The 27,811-nt window shown below is 45.3% G+C and overlaps 1 protein-coding gene across 1 annotated transcript in view; it reads right to left on the reverse strand.

Annotated features, from left to right (window-relative positions):
- Positions 1–27,811, reverse strand: part of LOC148017456 (uncharacterized) — a 193,581-nt gene that overhangs the window by 29,978 nt on the left and 135,792 nt on the right. Inside the window, exon 16 of the mRNA XM_087663178.1 lies at positions 4,342–4,552. Within this exon, the coding sequence (XP_087519304.1) occupies positions 4,342–4,552 (211 nt within the window). The remainder of the gene's footprint in view (positions 1–4,341; positions 4,553–27,811) is intronic.

A 27,811-nucleotide genomic window follows, 5' to 3' on the forward strand; every position in this document is an offset into this window, starting at 1 on the left:
CATGCCCAAACGAGCATGCCATAACTCCGCCTGTATCATAGCAGGAGTAAGAGTGGATGTCAAGTATGCCGACTGATCTACTGAAAGAGCATCCAACTCATATAAACCATGACACAAAGATCCTGTCAAGACCAAAGTCATGCATTCTTTCTCTCTAACCATGCAACGGTCATCATCAAAGATGACCTGCAAACCACAACGTGCCAAAGAAGAAATAGAAAGCAAATTCTTGATTCCAGGCACAAACAAAGCATCCTGCAGTGGAGAATAGAGCCATCAATGGCTGTGAGCTGAATCTCCCCAATACCACGAACAAGGTATGATGCATTATTGGCACACTGTACCAATTTCCCAACGGGAGGTGCACTAACTGAAGCAAACAAATCTCTGCGAGATGTAATATGTCTAGAAGCACCACTGTCAAAGAACCAAGTGTCAGCATCCTCTGTAGAGCTAAGTGCTCTATCAGCCCAAGAGATGTCATAACTGCAAGTGTAAAAACAATAGTCCCTGTCCACAACAAAGGACGCGGACTCACTAGAAGTGGAAGGAGTAGTAGAAACAGACATTCCTGACTCCTTCTTCTTCTCTTTGGCAATGCGCTTCCTGCACTCAGTGATATAGTGGCCGGGCTTCTTACAATAATGACACTTTCCTTTTTTTGCTTGCGTCCCCCCTTGTGTCTGATTCTGCGATGTGCCCGAAGTGCCAGAACTCTGTGGAGCATTTTTCACCTTGCTGTTTTTACCTTTCTGTCTTGCCACAAAAGCCTGCTCAGAGACTATAGCATCCACACCACTATTTTTCCGTGTTTGCTCCTCCTCTAGAAGCAAACTAACCAGCTGAATAAAAGTGAGTGGGTACTCAGCAATCCTCATGGTGAGGTTTAATGCAGTATGAAAAGACAAGTACGAAGGAGGTAAGGAATTCAAGGTGATGGATATCAACTGTGCATCCGAAAAATACTCATCTACATTCATGAGCTGCTCCCTCAAGTCCTGAATCTTATTTAAGTGATCCTGCATAGAATCACCCTCATGCATGTTCAGAGTTTCCAACTCTTTCTTCAAGAAAGAGATCCGAGTCTCATTCTTTCCTGCAAACATATGCTCCAAAGTCAACCATGCATCTCGTGAAGAAGATGCCGAACGGATATGAGGTATAATGGACCGCTGAACTGCCAGAGCAATCAACGACAAGGCCTGTGCATCACGTGTATCCCAAGCTTTTTGAGCTGCAGTTCTTGGAGGAAGTGGCTGAGGTGGAGCGGGCTGAGGTCCCCGTTGTCCACGTGCACCATGGGGAGGAGGAGTAACGGGAGCTACAACTCCCGGTCGAGATTCCTCTCCACTGACATAATCCCATAAATTCTTGGCCACTAATACATTCTTCATCATGAATGACCAAAGCGAATAGTTGTTTCCGTCCAATCTGTCTTCCTTGGATACATACGTAAAGACATCACCTCCCTGATTTGCCATGAAGACAAATTTCCAAAGACAAAATGAGCAATGTCAAAGCAGTATGAACTGGAAACCTGCAAATTTCCAGAAATTGCAGCACACACGTTTCTGCAATTAATGTGCAAGGGCGTACCCTGTCGGAAAACTGTCTTTTAATGCACGCTTCCCAAGGTGCAAACAATGCACTGCAACACTGTTATATCAAAATCCCCAAAATTTTTGCCAAAATTTCTGTCAAAACAGTCTTTCTGTGACTGTACCACAAAGAATATTCGGATACTATGGTTTAATGACTATTGTTGATATCTCATGTTTGTGTTCTTTGAGAATTGTCCCCAAAATACACAAAAGCCCCAAAATTTCTGATGATCCAGTCCAGAAATTTGCATGAAATTTATCCCACACCTGTGTTGTGCCTGCGGTCCCTGCTGTGTATGAACCTCCTCTGCCAGAAATTGATTCTGGACTAAAATTAAAATTTTTGTTTTTTAAGAAAAAACACACCTGACGTGGTCAAGGCGGACAAGCAGGGTGACAAGTCTGACGTGGACTCGTCAGACGGCGGGCAGGACAGTCGCAAGCTGACGTGGAGGTGTCAAACGGGCGGGCAGGACAGTCGCGAGTTGTGTGGCAGGTGGCTGGTCGTCGGGCGGGCGGGCTGGCTGGTCGTCAGGCGGGCGGCAGGACAGTCTGACGGAAGTTGCGTGCAGGCGTTGCAACGTCGATGATGCGCCCAGGCGTGAGGGACCAGACCACCAGAGACTTGTCGCGTGAGGCGGACACGATTATGTCAGAGTCGTTGATGGGGCAAGCGATTGAGGTGACCCAGTCATTGTGGCCCTTGAGCTGACGAACAAGCCGGTGGTGCTGTCGAGCAGGACGGGTGGACCTGACGAACAGGAGTAGGCAAACAAGCTGCAGTTTGTTCTTGACAAGGATAAGGAGTTGTTGAACTGGTCGACTGGGCAGAGCTGGCGGGGGCCGCAGACAATAGACAGAAGACTGCTCTGATACCAAATGTGAGATGGAAGGATCGAGGTGCAGCCGAGATTCAGTAGACAGTGTGAGAGTGAGAGACAGAGTTGAAGCACGACACCCAAGAGAGAATCGACTGAATGAGTGTAACCAGAAAGTACAAAGTACAACCCTTAAACCTTAGGGTTGTAGGGGGTGTTCACACCCGACACACACTAAGTGCCCAAATGTGTGTAACATAAGCACATAAGTACATATGACAATAAGACCATAAGTCTGGGGGAAAAAACCTCTCCTACCGAGAGTAAAAAGTGCCCCAGTGTCCTACTGATCACCGACACTCCCATATGAGGTAGGCGTAGGTGAGGCATGAGTCAAATACCCAACATTTTGGACAAAACTGGAGGACAGTATTAGACCAAGAAAGATCTTACTCTTTCTTTGATTACCAGCATACAAAAGGTTAGCAATTGGTACATTGCTTGGCTATCCTTTGTGTTGGATGAGGGGAGCTAGAGGAGATACTGCATTTGGGACTCCCATCAGGCCTAGGCAGGTTGGAGAAGAGCCCCTAGGATGGTGTTTCATGGCACTATAGACTCTATGATTGTTATGTGGGGGCAGTTCCTTGGGTCGTCGATAGAGGCCCAGCTTGCGAATATGAGGATATAGGCTGTCATGCTTACCTTGTCGCAAGGCAGCTTGGAGCAGGATTGGTATGCTAGATTTCTTACAAATACTGTGGATCCAAGCACACTGTTACAGATGGGAGCTCGTGGCTAGCATTATTACTCAATATGTTCGGACCGTCGGATGCAGCCATGCTGTAGATTTATCGGATATATCTATTACAACAACTCTCTTCAAGCTTTCAACTGGGATTGTCCATACTGTTTGCAAGAGACGGAAGAGGATACAGGGCAGCTCAGAGACTACAAGGAGGAGAAAAGATGCTTTTCTAAGGACTTGATTCTTGTACTTTCTTGCATTGTTAGCTACATATAGTCTGGTACTATAGAACTCCCAACCAATTATTCATTTAGGCCTTGAAATAGAATTCCCCTTATTGTATATCATTTGGTATGGAAGTACCTACAATGCTGTTTTGTACTTTGTATTGTGACTTGGGATACTTTAGCTTGAGGGGATTTATTAACTGAAATATTTATCTTCTCTATTTTTTTTAAAAGCCCTTTTGAGTCCTAAGCCAATAGACAAGATTAAGGGAGGGACTACTCAAATCTCAGTGTAATAAAATTGCCATAACCTTCCCTTTGAGTTGGGGTGTTAAGAATGCAAGGGTAGATTAGGGTTTATTAAATGATTTGGGTTCATTCTGTCTCTAAGCATTGCATGCTAAGCCAATGATGAAATTGCTGATTTAAGAAGTCTAGAGTTTTAATCATTAGGATTGTATGATCTAAAGGAGGTGAAATGAATATACTAGTCTATCCCCCTGTTTTGGGAAGTGGAATCGGATCATGGGCTACTGTTTGGGAGCCAGAAAGAACATAAACCATGACTATTTAGGGGCACCCTATTAATGGTCATTTTGATGTGTGTGCATCATGTATCCCTCTCCCTTTTTCATCCATGGCTCCCTTTTACATTAATCATGGTTAGTTTCTCTTCCAAAATGTGAATGAGCTGCCAAATTTGGCATATCTAGGTTATTACACGGTCTAAAATCTTAGTAAACCAAGCAAAATGTATAACATACATAACAACCCAATGAACTCAAAAACATACAAGGCCTCTATCATCACAGAATTGATAGACAGAATAGCTAATCCATTGAACTTTAAGTATGCTCAAATTACCAAAAAATTAGTAAACAAAACTAACATCATGTCATATAACACATCTTCTTGCTCATGTTGCATCCCCAAAGCACATGTTGTACCTGCAAGCCCTTGAGAAATTGTATTCCTTAGAACCACCACTACAACAGATACCAACGTGGTAAATATAAGTGCTGAGAAATCCAATCGTACACCCAACCAGCGTGTGAGGTGTACAAAGAGAATGAATGGGCGATGATTTGCATCTATCAAAGATACAAATATATCACGCATCGTATTTTGGATACTGTAAGCACGTACCGATACTACACCCTGTGATAAAATAAATAAAAGTTTTGAGTCTACAAATGTTATCATGCAAAATTTGAGTAAGGAAACCAAAACTTCAATTATGTACATATTTATTTGATTAACTTGAGTCAAGTTGGGTCAAAGTTTCTAGAACAAAGCAATGTTAGAATCTAATACAATTAGCCACAATCAATGGTATAATGCACAATGTGTTTAGTAGACTCCAAACGAATCAAGTTTATGTAAAGGGCTAACCCCCAAATAGGCATATATTTCACATGTTCAAAAAAGTGTATTTTTTGGCCAAAAGTAAAGTGAGAAGTTTATTGAAAAATCATTTTACATCATAGAGAAAAGTACACCTACAGTAAGCATTGGACCATATTTCAAAAGAAAGCACACTACACCTTCCATCTGTTCAGCACCCATAGTATCACAAATACCATTACAAAATTAAACTAGGATTAAGAACCTGAAGACAATTTTAAGGGGAGCTTTTTCGTTATTGGATATAAAACCCTTACTGGCCTTATTTTATCTTATTGGTTTGTGAGTAAAGGATTCCCACCAGTGTGAATCTTTAATACCATTTTCCTATCCATAAATGACATTGATACGGTTTGGTACATAGGCTCTTGTTTGTGTTTCTAAGAGCCAAGCCATGCCTAAGTAAATTTCACTTCCACAACTTTATATAATCAAGTTTAATAGTGCACACTAGTTACTTTGATCACTCTCAACTTTGTGTCAGAACTTAAGGGAGTTTATAGAGTACCTCTAAAAATAGTGATACTCCATGAACTTGGAGAAGTCCAAAGAATTGGCAATCATTGATTGGTGGAAATTATATTCTCTCTCTTGGAGACCTTTTTCTCTCTCCTATAAATGGCTCTCTCTCACCTCAAAACCCTCTCTCTCCTTGTTGGCACAAGTGGGGTCCTTGTGTAGTCAATGTGTGGGTGGCCTCGGTTCTTTCATACTCTTTTTTGTTTGTTTAAGTGTGTTGACTTAGGTGTGGCATGGCCCTAAGGCAGCTTCATTCATTGGTTTTGCCACTTGGTCCAAAGCTTCTTATGGTTTAAAGTGGGGACCCCTAGGGCAAGGTGGCCTAGTAAACAATTATCCAACCGCACTCCGAGGGCGGATTCAGCATCCTTCATTTGGAGCTTCAGAGTTGGATGTTATCATGCAAGCCAGTGATTCATGGGTGGAGTATGTCAGCCCAAGTTAAGAGAGAGCGAATTTAATTTTCTCTACCATATTGCTAATGGTGCCTCAATTTGTGTCATACACTATGGTAGTAATATGTAGACATACTTAGGACAACCCAAGTTTTTCTGTTCCTTAGTTCTTTTCACACACTTTACTCTAATCCATTTTAGAAGTGTGTACTCAAATTTGTACCTTCTCCTCTTTCATTATCTTGAATCCAAGCTTCCTCTTTCCTTAATTGCTCCTCCATCATTGCTTGCATTCTTGCTTTTTCCTCTTGATATTATTTCAAACAATTGATATTAAAGCTTCTATTCCACCCTCTCTACAAAACTCTCCTATACTAGTGCAAAATTCGTCAAATTTCCCAACTATTTGAGCTTGACTTGGGTCCTAGGGAGGGGTGCAATCTATTACATAGACTATGATTTAGCTGTGTGTTTTGCGAAAAACACATGTTTCGGGTGCATTTTGGGCTCTGCCAGTAGTTTTCAAGCATTTTCTACAACCCCTATACCAAATGGCATTTGTTATTTTTGGATAATTTGCTTCATCATGATGACCAATTCCTATACTAAGTTCAGCCTAAAACCTCCAGATTTAGCATATTTGCACTTATTACTCTTGGTATGCTCTTTTTTATACTGCACTAGTGTTTTTTCTATTTTGCATCATAGGTACAACAGCTCTACAACTGTCATTTGCCATGTTGAACATGTGCATACTACTATGATCTGAGGATAATTTTTGCATTTATGCCTTGAAGAGTGTATTGGTGCAGCTAATTTTTTCCTATTTTGCACATAGTTGAGGGAAACAAGAAAACAGAAACAGGACAAAAATGGAAACGGAAACAAGAAACTGCAAACAGAAACAGGACAAAAATGGAAACGGAAACAAGAAACTGCAAGTTTTGAGGAGGGGGACATAGAAATGCTATGTCATCCGGGGCGGGGGGGAGAGCGGGGGTAGGGAGCCTAGGTGCTTAGAAGTTCGAACCTAGAATAAAAGTCTCATAGAGCCTAGTGCAGAGAATACAGATGAGCAGGAAGGAGTACAACAAGCAGTCACTCCCCATCGGCACAAAGAGGGAATCTCAAATGAATTCTACACAAGTTTTGGAGGCGGCTACATGACAGCTTCAGGCCTAGGAACATCTCTCTCTTTCTATGGCTTCTAGCCCATAGGAGTTTAGCAGTTGGCACTTGGCTTGGATATGGCAAGGACCTAGAGGCATGTGCGCAATGTGGTGAGCTAGAGGAGACAGAGAGACATTGCCCATGGGAATGCCCAAGAGCCCAGGAGGTTTGGACAAGAGCTCTAAAGATAGTATTTCACAGCATTGTGGAGTCCACAGTGGCAGCATGGGGGGCCATTATCCATAGCTTGGGTGACAAACAGAGATTTACCATACGGCTATGAGGACGTTCAAGGAAGCACTTCTTTTCTCATCATTGGACATCATCTAAGTAGGATCCCTAACCCAAACGACTCACGGGCATTGACATAGATGGGAGCTGATTTCCAACATTATAGCTAAGTTCATATGCACTATGAGATGTAGTCGGGTCATTGATCTTCAAGATATATCCACTCGAGAGTCCTTATTGAGGGTTTGGACACATATAGTCCACATTCTCCATGGGAGATGGAGAGGATGCAGGGCAGCCTTGAGTGGATAAGAAAAGAGAGGCTTACCTACAAATTTGGGATTTGAACACCTTTCATACTACCCCTCAAACGATCTAGCATTTTAGGCCACTAGATTGGTTGTTCACACAACCATTGTATTTTTTATGTACTTAGTTACTTATCTCAGAGTTCCTTGTACTTTGTATTTACTTTAACGGAGGGGGATTGGGGGGGGAAGTTTTCTCCTTAGTGTTACTAATAGATTTCTCCTTTCTTGAGAAAACAAATACAGGTTTCATACTCAAAATCAAAGCTTTCTGATTTCCAAGTTTTGAGAGAGGGAGAGAGAGAGAGAGAGAAAGAAAGAAAGATATATTAATGTCTTCTAAGGCCAAAATCAGCCTATGAGACAAAATCATGTGCAATTATGATCGTCATTGCACATCAAAATGTGACGTGTTGGAAGTGATATACGGTAAAAGAAGCTAGGGTGGTGTACAAGACCAAATAGTGCCCGTATAGGGATACAATGGGAGGATGATATAGTACATGTCTAGTTGTGTGGCTCAATGCTAAATGTGAGATAAGATATGGGATGAGAAGTATGGAAAACTGGAAAAGCTGAAAAAACTAGGTTTAAAAATATTAAAAAAGTGTAGAGTATCTCCCCCTCAGTCTATGGAATCCACCAAGACTCTGCAAGCTACTGCCGACTGAGTCAGCGCGCCAATCTGCATCTATAACGAGCAATCGTGATGCAAATGTGATAGATATGGGCATGCCTATGTCACGGAGTAGATACTCTAGGGCGTCGTGCTCTGTGTAGTGTTGTAGCTCTGTCAACTGTGATGCCACCTGTTGATGTCCCTCGATGACGCCTATCAGTAGGAGATGCAGTGTTTGGGGTGGCAGCGGCTAGGGGTTCAGCTACACTAAAAAAGTTTGTAACTGCTCTCTAGAGGGGTGGATGAGGCTGGGGTCGCCTCCTATCCCATAATAAAACTGCTCTATGCCCCTAGAGCTCCAATAAGAAAAGACCCAAACATATTTGGTCCTCATAGTCCACCACCCGTCTTAGTGGTCCAAAGCTCTCCTTAAAGAGGCAATGATAGCCGCCATGGATATCATATTATACAGTACATCTACAAATGTAGTGCTCCTCCGTTTTTTAGCTCCCATCCACAAAGCTGGCATATCCCCTCATTGGCTGCAATATGGCTCCATCAACCTATCTCAATCAACAACTAATGCGATGAGGTGCGAATTTGACCAATAGCAACTCAAGAGTCCATGAGAAAGTTAAGCATCCGTGTATCTCCGCCTCACTATGAAACCATCATGAGAGAGTTGCAAGAAGTGGCATTGGTATTGTGCCATTTTCGTGCCTAATGGGAAAGCGGGCTTGGAACAAGTCCTTTCTATCTCCACTTTAGTGATAACTGCTCTGATTGCACTACTCAGTTCTCCACGACTAAGACTCAAAGTAGGGCAATCAAGGTTGTAATCGAACAGTGGCAGTGTATCTATACTCATGCCATGTAAGTTCAGCCATGTGCTCATATGTGCATACCAACACTATTTATCTCCCTCTGCTGCAAGATGTCTTGAAGACTCCAGGGTTAGTCTAGGGTATCGGTCTTTAGGGAGCTACCATATCCTTTGGAGGAAAGTAATTGCTTCAAATAATGCCTCAACTATGCAGCGCCCAATTCTACTTGGATGATCTCTTGTGGTGCTGAGGCTTTTACCCTTATCATACGTCCTATCATCATGACCAGTCATCTTTCCATATGTTCCCAGCCATCATAATGTTGTGCTTCCGGTCCATCACAATCCATAAGTGGCATCTGTCTATCATGATAAAGGCTTGGGCCCCAAATGGCTGCCCCATAGAGTAGTGTGGGCATAACTAAAGTGTCAAAAAGCCACAATTTGGTACGAGGCTCTTGAAACTGTATGTGTGCACACTGACACTCTAGGGTACCAAAGCTGCACATGCCCGTGCAAGCCTAGCCTCTGAAGTTTCCTTCCATGAAAACTAAGGCCCTTTGAAAGTGACCCCAAGGTATACATATTGTCTAACCATTTCCACAAGCTGGCTGTCATACATAAAGTGATGCTCTGAACATGTCCCCCAAGCCGCCGAGGTGTTAAAGACCATAATTTTAGTCTTTCCAAGATTAACCTTGAGACCTTTATGTTCACAGAACACATGCAATGCATCCAAATGTCGTTGTAGTCCCTCAGGTGAATTTGAGATAAGCACCATATCGTTTGCATACAACAAAATTTGTATCCGTAGCCTAGCTAAGCTGGCTCTCAGACCACCCCATCTCTGTATGTAATCAGAAATCCCATCAATGTACAATCCAAGCAGCAAAGGAGAGAGGGGACAGCCTTGCTTTACACCAACCGTGCTAGACACTGAGTCTGTTGTGCCACCAGGCACTCGTACTCTCCCTGTCACAGTCTCATACAATGCATAAATACACCCCTACATATCCTTTGGGACCCCAATGGCTCACAACCTTTGCATGAGTCTTGCACATGATACAGTGTCAAAGGCCTTGCAGAAATCCACAAAACAACATAGATTTTTTGTCTCCGTGATCGTCCCTCCTCAATCAAGGCCCTTAGTGCGAATATATGGTCTAGCATGTTGTATCCGCAGTGGAAGCTAGCTTGTCCTGCAGACTATATTCTCTTTGTTTCAACCCACCAACTCAACTCATGCTCCACAATAGAGGCATATATCTTTGCTAGCATATGGCCAATCATAATACTACGGTAGTTGTTAGCAACCAATGGATCTCCACTCTTAAAAATCGGCACTATTGTGTGGTCACACAAACTTATTGGAAACCCCTCACATACGGCTCTATTGAAGAGATTCGCCAAGATAGGGGCCAATGCATAACATACATGTGCAAAATGCTGTGCCACAAGGCCATCTTGATCATGTGCTCTCCCATTCTTCAATCTCCAAATGGCATATCTCACCATCTTTTCTGTAAAGAAACCGCACTATGTTGGCCTAGAGTTTGATGGACAGGGTATCTGCTCTTGTGATGGAACATCATACAGTGCCCTAGCATGTTTATGCCATACCATAGGTGATGTCAACTAAATTGGGGGTTGTCTCTCATGAAATTTCCTCCATGCCTTCTTGTTGTCTCTGCTCAAAAAGAGCTGATATATCTCTAACTCTAGTTTGGCTTAGTAATCTCTCTTCTTTTTCTGCACAAGACGACAGAAGACATTCCTTGTCTACTTATGTGTACATGTCTCTAGTGAAATATCCCTCTGTAGGCGTCCTAGTCTGGTCTACACTCATCATCATACCAAGCATCTTGAGGGGCAATACATCTGCGTATTGTTGTTTTTTTAATTTTAAATATTTTTGTTTATGTGTTTTAACTTGGGTTTGGTTTTGTTTTTTTTTCCTCTCTCTTTTTGTTGATTTGGGTGTTTTTGTTTGTTTGTTTGGTTTGGGTGAATAAATAAATAAATATGATTACGCTCATAGCAAAAAATATAAAGAATATAAAATAAATATGGTTGATATGTTGTAACGCATGAAAACAACCACTTCGGAAATTTTCACAATGTCTTATTTGGTAAAGTTGTTTTCTTTTCAAATAAAACATTTCAAATGTGTTTACTAATTTTTATGTAGTTTTAACGTCATAATCATAATGGAAATGTCATTGTACTGCAACATATAGATCCCTAGAGTGCCCTATCCTCAGCCTTACCCACATATATCTAGCATGCACATCTCGTGACACCACGTGAATCATGTCTTGGAGGCTTTCACGATAAAGAATAGCCACCCCACTTGACCCCCTAATTCCTCTTGGTCTACGAGGTTGAGGTCTATAGACGCTCTCCCATTTGTACCCCACAATTTCCAGTAATCTAGAATTTATACATTGATGTGTCTCTATATACATAGCCATGTCAATCCCACAAAAAGTGTCCTCAAAATAACCTGTATCAAGTCTCATTGAACCATTACAATTCCAAAGGGACATCTTTAGCGTTTCATAGGCCTCGTATTGTCATTGTAACCTCAGTTCTGCTATGACTACTCCGCCATCTCTATACACAGCATACTTGCCTTCTTTATGTGTCTCCAACACTTTTGGCATGCTAGCCCTTCTATGCTCCAACTGTGCAAGTATGAGATCCTTATTGAGGCAAATCTGTTCGCCCTTCAAAGCCTTTCTCTTGGATAAGAAGGCCCTTTTGCTATCCATGTCCTCAAATTTCAGCATGAGGATCTGACCTCCTTTGTCATTTGGATCATTTGGATCACCTATCCTCCAAGCATCCATAATGCGTGTCTCGTCTACACCCATCTTAGCACAAAGTGTTTTTGCATCCTCTTGGGGGTTTTCTTTTTTAGCCCATCTCACCACACGTACATGCAATGCACGGAGTTTCCTCTTTGCTTCCTCCTCTAGTGTTGCATTCATCATTTCTACTTTGTTCTGAGACACCCCTTTGTTTCTTTTGACTGCCTCAATCCATTGTGCGTTTTTGTTCACTATTTGCTGAACATTTTCTACTTTCTTTTGAGCTTCCTCTACCACATTCACCCATGCGTGCATATCTTTTTTTTAAATTTCCACCTTTTTCTTTAATTTTGGTGTGTTTGGCATTGTTGTTTGTGCATCCATCATTGACTTGTATGTCCCTAATTCATTCTTACATGACTCTAATTGCTTTTGAGTTCAGCAATTTCCATGTCCTTGGCCCCTATGCGTGCATTTGTATCAGATTTCAATGCATCCATATCTTTTTTCCAAGCATCCCTTACCTTGTTCGAGTTATCTATCATATCCATTTGCAAGTCAGCCTTGATATCTTTATATTTTGCATCGTCCCAACTATTAGAGCATGATTTCCCATTTGTTTCTACAGCAGCACTTAGTTATTTCCTGAATGTCCCTTGCAATTTTTCATACACATCTTTTTGCTTTGTATCCATGTCATTCATGACTTTGTGTTGCATGTTGCCACACACCCTCATGCACGCTTTCAGGTTTGCATCCATTTTAGCATTCAATTCCTTTCTCCATGTTTCATACATTGCATTCATGTCACTAGATACCTTGTCAATCATTGGCATACACATTGCTACAATCTTAGCTCTTATGAGGGCTTTCATGTCATTCAAACCATTTGTTGCAATCAGCCTTTGCATCTTTGTCCATCGCTTGGCACTTGTGGGAGTGGCATTTTCACGGGCTCTCCTTTTGTTTTGTATGTAGTAGAGCTTTTCGTCCTTAGTGGGGGTCTTGTACTGCCCTTCTGATGCAATGCTTCCTGTAGTTAGCCCAATTGGTTGTGTCAAGTTCGGTCTCATATCCACTAGTTTCTTTATCAGTAGTCTCTGTCATCTCGTAGTCCAAGACAACCACTCACTGTACCTTGCACAGCCCCACAAAGAACCCCTAAACAACTACCAATACCTTTGTAGCTTCCAAGACAGTATCTATCTCCTTGTGCAAAGACGTGACCCTGTAGGACAGTGGTTGCCCCCTTGCGCAAAGACGTGACCCTTCAGAGCAGCTCCTTCACGTCAGCATTTATGCCACAGAGAGAGACAGAGACAGAGAGATCAACTTCACAAAAAAAGAAGAGAGAGATTAACGTCTTCTAAGGCCAAAATCGGTCTATGAGGCAAAACCATGTACAATGGTCATTGTCATTCAACATCAAAGTGTAACGTGCTAAAAGATTAGTGATATACTGTAAAAAGAAGCTAAGGTGGTGTACAAGATAATATAGTGCTCATATAGGGATACAATGGGAGGATGAGGTATATTGATATCTGTATATCTAGTTTCACCCAGTCAGGATTGCTGGGTACCGTATGTCATACATCCCAGATTAAATAGAACGAGGGTAGCATCCGGACTGGATCCTCAACTCTGTCAACTAGTGCTCATGTTGCTAGCAGATCTCCCTCACCTCTCTCTGATGTAGCCTCTATGTCTGGTACCCCTATATCCATGAGCAACATGCCACTCTCATCTCCTCAACTCTCTAGATTGCCACCCTCTCTGTGTAGGTGTTGTGTGTGTGGTCATTGTCTAAAAGAAATCAGTAAGTTGTGAGATTGATGCCCCCTCTCTGTGTAGTGCCAACCTACATTAGTGATGTGTGGAGTGTCGTGAGGACATGTATTTTTGAAACCTCACTTAACATGCGGATTAATTTTTAATAAAATGGTTAAGCAAATGTTGCACATGTGAGGTGTAACTGGGGTTAGAGTAAATTTATAAGCCCAGGACCTAAGGAAATCATGGGATGTCAAAGAAAGTTGCTATAAGTTATGTTGCACAAGTACTTGGCGGTATCTGGTACCAATTGTTGGCCTAGGTCATTTATTTGGCCATAAGTGTCACTTTGGTGACACCAGAGAAGTGACATTTAATGGTAGCTAACGCCAATTTGATGGTCAAAGATAGTGTAGAGACACTCGGGAATGGACGTTGCCTAGCCAATTTAATTATTGGCCAGTCATATATTTTTCAAGGCACCAATATAATTATTAGATTAATTTTCAGTATTTAAAGACTGAAAATTAATATTTAATTATGGATTATGCTAGAAAAACCATTTGGGAAGGTTGCCACTTGTCATAAATTCCCATGCAGAACTAAAAAACGTTTTTAGAGGTTGGAGAGAGGTATTTTTAGTGTATTCAGCCTACAAAAAAAAGGGAAGAGATGCTGCTGGTCTGATTTGTAGCCTTTAGAGGAACTTCAGAGGCAGCCAGGGGCAAGAGAAGACCAATCAACAACAAGTGACAGCATCTATAGGCTATTGAGACGAGGTAGCAACAGTAAATGACTAATTTTCTTCAGTTCTTCACGAAGAAAGTCTAATTTTTCTCTCCCCTCAGCATTCTCTCTCATCTCCTAGCCTTTCTACATCCTTCTTCTGAAGATTACAGCATTGAGATCACCAAAGGTTGAGAAATTTCAAATTTCTCTGCCGTAAACCCTAATCGGCAAACAAAAATTAAGGCTTACCAAAAGCCTAGGGAAGCGTGTCAAAAATTGGAAACTCCAAGACTTGGATTCAACAGGGCTGAAGCTGTTTTTAGTCTATTCAAGTGAAGGGACCAACAAATCATTGAATTTGGGGTATTTTCCATCTCCATCAAAGCGGGTGAATACCATTTCATTGCCGGTGAAAGCAAGCAAATCACATTGAAGACTTGCTGGTCATTTTGGACAACAAGGGGAGTTGGAATACAGAAAGGGATTGGGAGAATCCCATTGTACATCAACTTCTTCAATTAAGTTAAATAAATACCGAAAGGGGCGCCAATTTTGGGGCCAACAGGGTGTCCAATATCCAATATTATATGGTAAAGTGTGCATTTCAGTTTTGTGAATTTATTAATTGCTGTAAACAGTGCTTAATCAGGTTATTTACCACCCTATCCGAGGAGGAAGGCTGGTTACATGGAGCCTTTGAATCTCAACTAGGAACTGGACCAAGTAGCACTAGTGTGGAGACTCCATGACTAGTTTGAGGGAGGAATCTCCCCCAAATAGCGTGGGTTATCTAGCTCAGGCTGCTATGCTATAGGCTCTGCATCTCCAGATGTAGTGCTACTCACTCTCCACCTCCTCATGGCATAATCTGCAAATCTTCTCAGCTCTAGGGATGTGGGCTGCCCTCCTAGTCTGAATCTCAAGCTGGTGAGAGGGTGAGCTGGCCCATGGCTATCCACCTCTCATGTGGTATGTATACATCTACGTATCCAAGTCTTTGAATAAAGCTTCCCCAAATCATGTCCAATGGGATCCCTAGTGTTTAAACTTTACAACCTCTGTAATAGTCTATCTCATAGAAGTGTATCTAAGACTTTCTAAAAATCTACAAAGCAGCAATAAAGTCGCTTCTTTCTCATTTTCACCTACTTAATCATACTCCTCAAGGTGAAGATGTGATTGAGCGTAGAGAACCCCTGCCAGAAACCAACCTATCCTATTGCTCTCAATCTCCCTCTCTCTGCATATGCACTAAGCTTTGCCTCCATCACCGCTCCATATTGTCAAGAAACCAAGTCATTCAATACATTCCCCCTACTTCATTCCTATTTTCATTTTCATTTAGAACCCCAAAAAGGCTTTATTTGGATCATTATTTAGTGTTAGGGCGCCACCCAAGAGAGTCAGGGCACTATCCAAGAGACTTCAGTGGTGGGCCCCACTTGAGAAAGGGGACACCACTCAAGATAGTTTATAGCTATAAATATGACACTGACTTCCCTCATTCACCATCCCACACATTCATTCCTTCTAACACTTGGTCACTCTCTTCCATATTCTTCTCTCATTTCTCCATCCTCTCCACTACCTTTCACACCCCGTGAGGATAACAACCTGAACGCCTAAACCTATAGCTTAGGTATCTCACAACTCACCATGGGTCATATGTATAAGCAAGCAATTGCAATGCATCCAGGAATTACACCATGTGATATGCGCAATGTAACTGTGAATGCCATAGTGCTCAAATATTTTATGATTTATAAATCAACATTGCGAAGTACAACAAACATTTCTTTTAATGTTTTCAGCCTACACGTATGTTGCGTTGCTAAGGGTTAGCACATACGATTCATGGCTTCTACATCCATCTTCACTCGACGTTTTGCAGCCTACATCATCTGCCGTTAGCCCTTCACCTAGCATCATCATCAAGCTTTGTTTGCAGTAGATTCAAACCGTTTGCAGCAAATTACATGCTCTTTATCAGCCTTGCATTAGATACCTACGTTTTGGTGTTTTCTTCACTCTTGAAGGGCCGCCCAGCAGTGCTTGTTTGCACCCACTTACATGGAGAGATCTTCATCAAATATTCTTGTGCTTTCTTCTCCAGTTGTCTGCCCAGCAATCGCCTTGATAGCAGCCATCATCTCAAAGAGATTTCAGCATATCCTTCATCTCTAATAGCTCTTGAGGATTGTGTTTCACTTCCTCTACAGCTAGCTGTCCTTTCCCTCACCATTTAGCATTACCTTCGATATCCTGCTACCAAAGGACTACATTTCGCTCCCTTCACTCTATAGATTCCCTATAGGTGCTACCGCCTGATTCAGATAGGACAGTGCAATTATCTTTAGAGTTTCAGGTTCACTATATCAACTTGATTCACTTAGCATGATTCAATGATTCATCATTCATCATCTTCTTTTTCTGTGTTTTCTGAGTTTCTCTTTTCTCCCAGTGTTTGTTGTACACCTTCCGTGTTTCTCTCTGCAAAGCCTACTGTCTCTCTGGTTTCACAACAGTCATATTTTGGCACGTATATTTGCTATGGATCTAGGGGGTCTCCAAACTTGTGGATGGGCACAAATGGTCCACCCATTCGGGGAGCCTCCTTCTAGACCCCTGTTGAACATAAAAGCAAGGAGAGGAGCCAAAATGTCCATTGCATAAATGAAATGCTCACCCTATCCACATGTGTGATCCATCAATCATCCATGTTGTAGTCGTTATCACTCTCCGTACCCTATTGTGTGTGAAGAAGGTGGATATGGTAGGGTGGGGCTCCAATGGGTGGGGAATTGTTAACTGGTATGGTACATCATATAGTATCGTTGCATAGGAGTGCCATGTCTTTGGGTCATTGATGAGTATGGGGTGATGTGGCTCCCACAGTCTGTGCCATGCTGTGGCTATATCCTTGCTCATAAATAAATGGTATAGATCCCAATATTGTGCCTCCTCATATGCCCGTTGTTCATGAGGAATCAAGGTCTTCATCTGCTTGCAAGTCTCTCTCTTTATGATAGTCCACTTTGAATTTGGAGGTGTCTATATAGCTCCCTGCACTTGTCATCATACCACCTATTTTGAGGTACGGTCCCAAGCTAGGTGGATTTTCTAGTGAGTATGGAGTGTGGAAAGCTTTGGAGAGCACCTGAGCAGAGGATGGAGGTGATTTGGAAGGTGAGTGTCCCCAGGGGAGCAGTATGCTCAAGCTATGTGAGCCAATCATATATGTGATGGTTGTATATGTCAGCTAGCTCATGCCTGAAATAGAAAGTGGTGGCCAAGGTATAAGCAATGGCTAGATTATGCAAGTGTTAGGAGGAGAACAAGACAAGGGACAAATAGGTATGATTTTCTCCGATTGGAGCAAGGGGGGAGGGGAAGGGCATGATGTAGTGAAGAATCTAACTAGTCCCATCATCTCAATGGAACCTAGCATATAGTCTACTATGCTGAAACCGATGGGGTAGAAGCAAGTCAGTACTCCAAATCCAAGCCACTTTTTCATCCCGTTGTAAATAACATGGTCTCGCGACCTACTTCTAGTAAGTACTAGCTATAGCAAGTACTATCTCCTCTAGTATCAGTGGATATCCTACATGTCCCTACCTCCTCTACATTCATTACTTGTAGCCTCCCTAGATCCTCAAAATCATATGTGTCACACTATTTGCTCTGTGTCCTAGCATTAAAATCTCGCATCAAGAGGATCTTTCCCTATCTAGATCAGTGTGCAATCTCATCTAATAAATCTACGAAAGGAAACTCCATCTCTCTCTCCATGCTATTGTTGGGGCTCCCCAATAGCATATCTCAATCCTCGTGGGGGAAAGTAGTGGAGGGCAATATATAGCATCCAAGTGCAAGAGATCTCCACTCTAATCCACACATATCGCATCTTAGGATCTCATGTCATAATGTGGACTCTATCTTGTATCTCTTGCCTGATCAGCACCACTGCCACTCCTGATCCTTGGAAGCTGCCCTGATGTCTCATGCAACTCTTGTATAAAGACTCCATACATATCCCTGTACTCTGGGCAATCCCGTCTTTGGACTTTGGTATTCTATGTAATAAAAATCAGCTCATGATTCTCCATCACCACCTCCATACTCCTTGGGTGTGCCCATAATGATGCACTAATAGTTCCATACTGTCATTCGTATCTCTAAGGTGTATCTCATAGACTGCACGTCCCAATTCAATTGCCTTGCTATCAATGATGAAACCTCAAGATGAGTGTGTGCTTTTGTTGGTTCTTCCCAACTCTCCAAGCTTTTGTAAAGGGGAGAGCTTCTTCCTCTTTGTATCCGAGGCGTATGCACAAGGTCTTACCATCCTCCTCAAATGATGAGCCCTCCTTGTCACATATGCCATTTACCCATACAACATGTGTTTAGTCCCCTTGCTTGTCTCATCCTCTCTTCCTCCAATGTTGCATTGATAATATGTTGTTGAGCTAAAATAAGGAATACATGCTGGATTAGCCTCTTGAACAGCCCCAAAAATGCTTAATCAATGAAAACCCTAACATGGTGTGCAGTTTGAGAGAGTTTAAAATGGTGCGCAGTATAAGGTCTTGAAACTTTCTATAAATAGAAGGCTGCTCTCCATTCAGCCCAATCTCATTTTTGTAGGTTTCAGGCCGTCTAGCTTTGCTGCCCACCCCTATTTGTGGAGGACATCCTAGCCAAAGCTGTCCATTGCTGTCCACATCAGTCTAGCGCTTGTTTCTGGCTGCCTCCTTGCTGATTCACATTGTTTCCAGTCTGACAAGTATTGTTGATTGCTGCACTGCTCTCGTACAACCTATCCACGCCAGCAAACTGCTGTGTTTGTCGGCCCCAGCTGCCACCCAGCCATCAGCAACCTCATCCTAGTAGTTGCCATCACTTTGTTGCCTGCATTTACTGTGCAGCCTACTGCCACGTCATCGGCTGCCTGCGTTTATTGTGCAGACTGCTGCCACATCATCAGCTAAATCTAGGTTTGTAGTTTTCTCGCTCTTTTGCTTGTCCTACACTAATCCAACATCACTATTTGCTGCACTTCCTGCTGTCCAACACTCAGAGGCTGCCTTGCTGCATTTCACGATCCGTCAAGAGTATGACACACTCTCCTGCTCATCATCTCTGCCTCAATCCTCCAGACACAAGAGTACAGGGTAGATTTTTCATTCAGTGCACAATTTGTTTGCTGCATGAGCATTGTCAATCTTCACTCATTCATTCCGATTTTGACTGTGTTCATTATCTTTGAGTTACCCTAACCCTAATTTTATTCTGTTGAGTTTATGCTTTGTCGTGCACTTTCATTTATGTTTTTGCATTACGGTACCTCTTCACATGGTATCAGAGCAAGGTTCTCTTGCACAAAGCCTTGGTCTTTGATCTGAAAGCCCTTTGCAAGAAGCAAAAACAACACATCTTCACCACATCATCATGATGCTCCTGAACCTAGCACATTGAGACATGGGACAATGTGGGCGTCACAGCTTGCTCCTCCAACTTCCAACATTGCCGAAGAGTCTTCAGCCTACCATGGACCCCACAAACCATACGAGATCTCACAATCCAATTACGATCTCATCCTCATGTATTGAGCTCAACAATAGATTGAAGGTAAATTTGAGTTTTCCCTTCTAAATTCGATGCACCGATCTAATGATTTTGCAAGGACGGAAGCTCTACAAAAGACTGGCCATCCTAACGTGGAAACTGGCATGGAGTACAAACCATTTTCCTCTCTACCATCATCAGCACTGCCTCTTTCATCTTTTCCATACACAACTTCACCTTCTTTCACTCCTATGTTAGGTATACATATCAATACTTCTCAATCTTTTGAGTTTACTTTCTCTTTTCTGCAAGATATTGGTGATGCTCATGATGAAGGAGCTATCCATACCAAGTATTGGTTCATAAGCCCCAAAGAGGATAGATTTTTCCGATTGCACTCAAGAAAAGGTAAGCAAAAGTTGCAAGAATCTTTCGTGAGTACTCCTTCAGCTTTTATATCTCATGGTCAATTTCATTTTAGTGAATCATCTTTTTCATCATTTACATTTAATGGACAAAAGGAACCTAACATATTTTCCACAACTACCCAAATGACAAATCCATTTAGTCTCCCACCCATCCCACCAACTAATTCAATTGCACCTTCCTTTCAACCTCCATTGACTCACAAAACCTATGGGACCATGTGAATGGGTTGAAACCCCAAGGTGATCCCGCACTTGTTCCATACGAGGTCTACTCATGGAAGGCTAGGAATGCCTCCGCTATTGTCAAGCTGATGAAACATCTTGTACCTAAATTTCATTCACAACTTCAGCATTTTGACTTAGCATTCGAGCGTTGGGCACACTTAGCTACCTGCTATGCGGCTCGGGATAGGACCCATCGCATCAATTTGGATCATGACCTCCAAAACTTTAAAATCACTGATCGAGAAGACTTGAAAGTCAAGTTGGCCAAGTATTGGCACCTTCTTGCCAGGTTCTCTACCATGGGGGCTCCTAAGTCCTTGGATGATCAGGTCACATTGTTTCTAAACAAGCTACCAAGGAAATATTCCATTTTGTGGAGCAAGTCATCTCAAAACCCACTACACCCATATTCTATGAATTTGAGTGTCACCTACTACATTATGCTCGATTATTCAATCGGTTTCAATGTTTGATCTCTACAAAGGGGGCTTTTATTGCTTCTTCTCAAAAAAGGCAACAAGGGAAGGGTAAACAAAATTAAAATTACACTCAAAATAAAAAATTAACTCAAAATCAGAATCAAAATCAATCTAGTGAGACCCCAAAAAACTCCCAGTCATCTCTCAAACTCAGGTGGCAAAATGTACTGAAGAAAAATTGGTATTGACAACATTATCAAAAGGTTAGCCAATTTTTCCATGAGTGTCGATCAAAGGCAAGAGGCATAGCAACAAAAGCTAAGACTTAGACCCCCGCCCCTCAATCGAACAATCCCCAGCAAGGAAGGCAAGGTAGTCACAACCTTTAGTAGGGGCAATGGCAAGGCCAAGCCATCATAGTCGACAACATTCTCAATGCTAGAGGGCTTATCCAACTGGTTTGCAGAGGCCCAAATCATCGGTTTTTTTTTTTTTGCAAATAAAGTGTGACTAATTATATTACTTCAGAAAAAAGCTAAATACATAGAAGTGCTCATGCTCAACAGACCAAGTTGGAGCTAGTGAAAGTCACAGATACATCATTTATACAAGCCTCTCAAGGCGGTCTTGGGGGGATAGGGGCAAGAAGCCATGGAGGGGGGGTGTATTGCCATCTGGGGCTGCCTGTCTGCATCACGAAGAACAGGTCTTGGCCGCCCCAAATGCGCATGAAATGACCTTGGAGCTCCTGACAAGCCCTGGACTAGCCCTGCACCTGATCCCATCGGCCTTGAAGGGAGTGGATGATGGAGGTCCAGAGCTCTACTAAGATCGCCTGTACTGAAGGTCTCTCTCCGCCGAAAGCCACCTGACACCGTGCGTTCCAGATATGCCAACCAGTAAGACTCCCTATGATTTCCCATACCTCAGAGCAGTCTGTTGTGGGCTCCAGTACCTGGGGGATGGGTAGACCCTCTAAACCCACCACTGCGCACAACCATGACTCGATAATGAATATCGTATCTTGCATCCCGGCCTCATACAGAAGGTGACGGCCCTGGCTAACCGCCTGCTAGCAGAAAACACCCCAAGAGATACATCCAAGGTTGGGTGCTATGTGGCGCAGGATGCGGTATACTCCTCTCCACACGAGTTGTGCCGCCTCACACGACCAAAGGCAGTGCTTTGGGTTTTCCATAGATTGTTGTCTGCAACACTTACAAACTCCCTCCTGCATCTGGGCAAGCCAGCTTCCCACTGCCAAGCCTTCATGTGCCACTAGCGATAAAAAATACAATACCCTCCTCAACCTCCAGCTGTCCCATAGAAGGCGCCAGAAGGTCCGTCGGAACGGCTCCGTAATGCTGTGCTCCACCGAGTGCCTGCTGCGTGACAACGCCCAATCCATGTCCTCCTCCATCAGTACGTGTCTGCCAATCCTAGCAGTGTACTCCACGACCTTCGGTGGCTTCTTGGCGGCCGCAATGGCCGGCCAAAGCCACTCTCTTGGATCCCACTCCAGCTCATCAAGTGGCCTTCCTTCCCAGATCCAAAGCCGCCACTCTCTGAGCTCCTGCCAAAAGACCAAAGGGTCCAGCCGCCATGTCTTCCCCTAAAGGCCAACCACTCGTATCCTCTTCCATGAAAGGACAGCTATCCCTCGTCTTGCTGTCATCTATCATGAGCCAGATGCCCCCCTCCTGCACTATGAAAAAGGTCCCAGGTGGAGCACCACTCACTCTTCCTGTCATCTGTAGAGGAATGCCTGCTAGTGAAAACCTAGTGGCCCATACCTCCCCGGGCTCTATTGGCTCTCGGATCGGGGGAGCAAGCCACTCCTGAGGTATCACTGCGTCTATCTCCCTTCTCCTCAGCTCCACTCCTCGCTGGCAACCTGATACTTGCTTCAGCACCTCCTCGTTCGCCATCCTGTATACCTCCCACCATGTCCTAATGGTATGAGCCGGGCCAACCTCCCAACGAGCCCACTGGATGTGGGGGCGCTCGCCTGTGCCCCTTCCCGGTCCCTGACCTGGGGGTTCCAAATCACCGGCTGACGGTCTATTTCCTCCTGGCAGCTTGGGGGGCTCTGGATTAGGGCCTTATGGAGGCCCTGCCACACGCGGAGCAAACTGCGTAGAAAGGGTGATTGGGGGGAGGGAGGGGGGGGGGGGGGGGGGGAGAGATCTTGGTTGACGTGAAGATCCATCTCAGGGACGGCCTTTACTCACTGCCAAGCCTCGGTCTACAATCCTGAAGACTCTCCTGCAATAGGACCTTCCAGGTCTGCACTCCTAGTGTGAGGCCGCAGACAAATAGCTTGCCCAAGAGGGCCATACTCTGATACTCTGGGTCTATGATCCCAAGCCCTACCTCTAACCGATGTCGTATGATGGTCACCCACGCTACCTTGACCCTGGAGTCCCTGGAGCCGTCTGACCCGAACCAAACGAAATTCCGCACTAGGCGGCGAAGTTGCATTACGCAGGAAGAGGAGAAGCACCAACACGAGGCCATGTACCAGGCCGTGGCTAGGAGGACCTGGTAAACCACCAGGGCTCGGCCGGCTAGTGAGAGGCGAGCAGCGCTCCAGTAGGTCAGCTTTTTCCGAATAGAATCGAGGACTAGAACAAACTATTGGGCAGGAGTGATGTCGAGTCCCTCCTGGAACCCTAGGCACCAGACGGTTTGTCCTTTGCTCACCCAACTAAATCCCAGGTGGACGCCCTACTCTGTGCTGGAGTCCGGATCTATAAGGAAACCAACCGACTTTTGCCAGTTGATTTTTGCTCCCGCTGCAGAGCAGAACACCTCAAGAGCCAACCTCACTCTCTCTAGCATCAACTCGTCGTCCTCTATGTACAACGATGTATCATCTGCATACTCTGAGTCTAACAACTCGGTCTCCTCTCTAACTAAAAGTCAAAGGCCACATAAACCACTCACACGTGACTTGAGGAAGTGAGACCGCCTCTGCAAAGAGAAAGAACACGTACGGGGCCAAGGGGCAGCCCTGTCGGACCGATCTCTCGAGCCGAAACTCCTCCCCTCACCTCCCTCCTATGAGAACCCTATTGATGGCTGATCTGTAAAGTGCGGAGACCCCGGAAATCCAAGCTTGGGCAAAACCCAACCTCACCATGGTGCCCTCTAGTAAATCCCAGTCCACCCTGTCATAGGCTTTCTCAAAATCCAAGAGTAGTACAGCCAGTCTCTACCCACTATACTGAGCCCACTCTATCGCCTCAAAGAAGGTGATTACATTGTCCAAGATCCTCCTATCCTGGACAAAGCATGTTTGTGTGTCATGGATGATGTCTGGAAGCAAGAGGCATAGTCACCTACCAATCATCTTTGCCAGTGCCTTATGGGCCACTACCAATAAGGTGATCGGTCTCCACTGGGAAAGCTCCAACCGGTCTCCCCCTTTGGGGAGAAGACTGATAAGGCCTGCCGATAGACTCCCTGGCATCTGTCCTGAACTGAAAATCTCTTGAAAGGCCATCAATAAGGGGTCCTTCACCACGTCCCAAAAGGTAGTGAAGAAAGCCTTAGAGAGGCCATCCTCTCCCAGGCATTTCTGTCCGTCCTGTGTATGGAAAGCCTCCTCTAGTTCCTTCTCTGTGAAGGGGGCTATGAGGAAGAGTCCCATCTCCTCTGTGACGAGGGACGGGATGTTATCCCAGACCTGCTGTCTACATCGCAGTCCTCTAGCTGAGGCTGTCTCCTGCTGGAAGAGGCGACTATAGTAGTCGCTGGCAATCTCCATCACCTCCTTTGGGCTAGAACGGATCCTCCCATATACTGATCTCAAAGGCTGCGTATTTGCTCTCCTGAGGTGCGAGGCTGGTGCACATGAAAAAACTCCCTACACATCGTGTCCCCCTTCCATGCCCAAAAAGCTGCTGAGGTGCCAAAAGAGAACTCAGAGCGCCTGTCCTCTAGGCCAGCAATGGCTGCTCGCGCACGCACCTCCTATGTGTGGAGACTACGATTCCTTGGTGCCTCCAGCAATAATCTCTGCGTGGCTACACGGTCCCGCCGGAGTGCTCTCTCCTCCTCCCAGCTCTGCTGCCTGGCCCATATGGCTGCCTCTTGGCAGATTCTGCTCGACTCAGCTAGTGCCTCTGCAGCCTCCTCTGCGATCTGGCCCCTCCTACCCCACTCTCTAATCCAAATCTGCTCTATCTGTCTCGTCACCTCCTCCCTCCTGTAGATCAAGTCAGTGATCTGACAGATCATGTATCTAGGGCAGATGCTGGGGGATCTAGTGTTAGGAGAATACGGCAATGATCGGATAATGTGGTGCCCACCAACTGCCCAATCTGACCTCCCTAGGAGCCTCCTCACTCTCCCACATAAAACCTGTCCAACCGCTCCAGCAAGACTCCACCTAGCAGCCTATATCCCCAAGAGAAGTCGAGCGACCTCTCCCTCCTATGGAAGGCGGGGTCGCTCTAGGCATCGCGTGCTCCTACTACTGGTAGAAACACCTCCCATGCCTTCTGCTCCTCCCCGGCCATGCCTTGGTAGTTTCTCCCTCTGCCCTGCTGGTCCTCCAAAGCCTCCAGGTTGTTGAAATCTCCTCCAACAATGCAGGAGTCCACCTCTGAGAGTCCTTCCGCAATCTCCACCCAGAACCTGCTCAGTGCCCTGACCTCCGTAGGGGCATAGATATTAAGGACTCCAAGGCACGAGTCCCCAATATCCAATCTGATCCATAGCACCCTCCCTGCCACTATCGTCCCGTGGTCTCGAAAACAAGCGGTAAGACTTGGACCAATAGACGTGCATACGCCTCCACTCCTACCAAGGGCACCTATGGTGTGCTCCCAATAAGTGTGCGACCTGCCTGGGAGTACCTTCCCTACCCACTGGGCCTGGTTGGGGGTGAGCTTGTGCTCCTGTAGAAGTAAGATATCGATCCGTCCACCAAGCATAGGCTACAACACTTGCCGAACAATCAATTTCCTGGAACCACGTGCCCCACTGTAGTGGAGGCTATTCACATTCCAGGATGCAAGGTGTAAGCTCATGGGGAAACCAGTGACTGCCTGAACAAGCATCTCTTCAGTGTGGAGGCTGCTGGTGATGAGGAGGAGCTATGAGGCATGCAAGTACGCTTTGCCGCTGGTCTGACGGCGAGCTCCATTCCCCCATGGTGGCCCTCGGCCGAACCATAGGGGTGATAGAATTTCGAGGTGGTACTATCAATGCATCTATCAGCCAGGCTGAGAATCGAGACACTGTGCACTGGTAGAAACAGGCCGCATGTGCCAGGGGCCACTCGATCACATCCCTCGGAGCTCTCCACTGTGAAGGGGCTTGAAAGATAATGCTCAGGTGAGGGACCTTGGCACCAGCCCACCAGTTAATGTCCATCATGCAGCCAGGCCACTGCTGTGTAAACAATGCTAGTCCTTCTTCTCCCATCCACTCGGAGGTGTTGTCCGCCACCTGACTCTTCAATTCTTCCTCTATCAGTGTCGTCGTCCACTCCCCTGAGTGAGAAAACTGAAGAAAAAAAGCATAGGTTGGTCCATCCGGTGATGCTAGTAGATGGACCTTGCCTCTCCTTGACTTACGAACCACGAAGATCCCCACCTCTGGAGGTAGTGGGAACTCTCCGCGCTCCGCAACTCTCAAGTAGGACCATGGGCCACTGCGGAAGAACTCCTGTGGTAACAGGTGTGCCTGTCTCGGGTGTGACGGGCAGCAAGGGTGGATGAGCTGGTGGCTATATGGCAGGGGGAGGACTGCTGGTGCAAAGAGGATGTAGGCGTGTGTGGCTCATCACCTCCTACGGGAAAAGAGGGGGTGGGTCTGGGGGGGGATCGCCTGAAGTAGGTGCGGATCAGGGATGGTGCTCGGTACGGAGATGGTAGGGGAGAGTTGATCAAGGGATGGTGGGATGGACGGAATTACATGGCGGGTGTGTGTTTTGGGGGGGAGGGGTGTGGGGGCTGTGGGAACTCAAGAGAGGTAGCCTCTGGCGCCGGTGGTGGATGTGGGGGGGTGCGGTCCTACCGGGTGGGGCGGGCAGGGGGGGCTATGGAGTGCTCTGCCGAGGGGGCGTCGCACGCCCACCTGCTCTCTACTACCGAGGCCGGGTCTGAGTACTGGCTGCGCCCCCCCTGCCGTCTCCCTCTCTGTCATCTCTGGACCCATGTGAAGCTATCAATGTCCACCTGCGGGCCTGTCGGCAGAGCCACCTTGGCTCCAAAACGCGTGCAACCTGCTGCCTAATGCCCAACGTCGTGGCAGCGTAGGCACTGCCCTGGCTGCCCCGTCACAATGACCTGCTGCTTAAAGGAGTGCCCGTCCGCCTCAATCTCTAGAAACTATGGGATATTCTTGACCTCTATCAGTACCACCCGTACCTTTGGAACTCCTGCAGCTGTCACTGCATCCGCGAAGGACGCGGGAAGGATAGTGCCGAAAAGCCGTCCAAAGTCTTCCACCAGCTAGCGATACTCAATCGCCAAGCTAGGGAAAAGAAGGGTGATCGGGTGCCGAAGAAACCTATTGTGGAGTGCAAACGCCTTCACAAAAAAGCCCCTGTACTAGAGGACCATGTGTATGACCCCCTTTGTGGACGCGTATGGTGAACTGGCGAATAACTCGCAAGCTGTGTCCGCCGAGGTGAGCCAGACCATGTGCATTGTCTCAATGTGCAGCGTGGAGTGTAGCCAATCCCGAAGCTGGGCCCTAGCTAGGGAATGTCCTACTACCTGACCATAAATCGTTGTTTCCATTAGCTCCAGCTCCTTAGCTCGGACGGCTAAGAGCCGTTCCTTAGATAGGACTACGCGCAAGGTGTTTGACTAGGGGACACTCGTTGAGTGCGCCGGCGTCTGACCGGAGGTTTCCATTGGGCGTCCCTATTGAAAAACGTGCCGATCACACTGCTGAACTGCCGGAGGGGGGGAGCGTGCTACAAATGGAGGGAGCAACCGGGGTGGAGTGGGGGTGGCATGCAATGTCGATGAAGAGGGGATG

The sequence above is a fragment of the Lygodium microphyllum genome, chromosome 22, assembly GCF_053477565.2.
Source record: "Lygodium microphyllum isolate KBCC chromosome 22, Lygodium_microphyllum_v1.1.10, whole genome shotgun sequence".
Classification (NCBI taxonomy): Eukaryota; Viridiplantae; Streptophyta; class Polypodiopsida; order Schizaeales; family Lygodiaceae; genus Lygodium; species Lygodium microphyllum.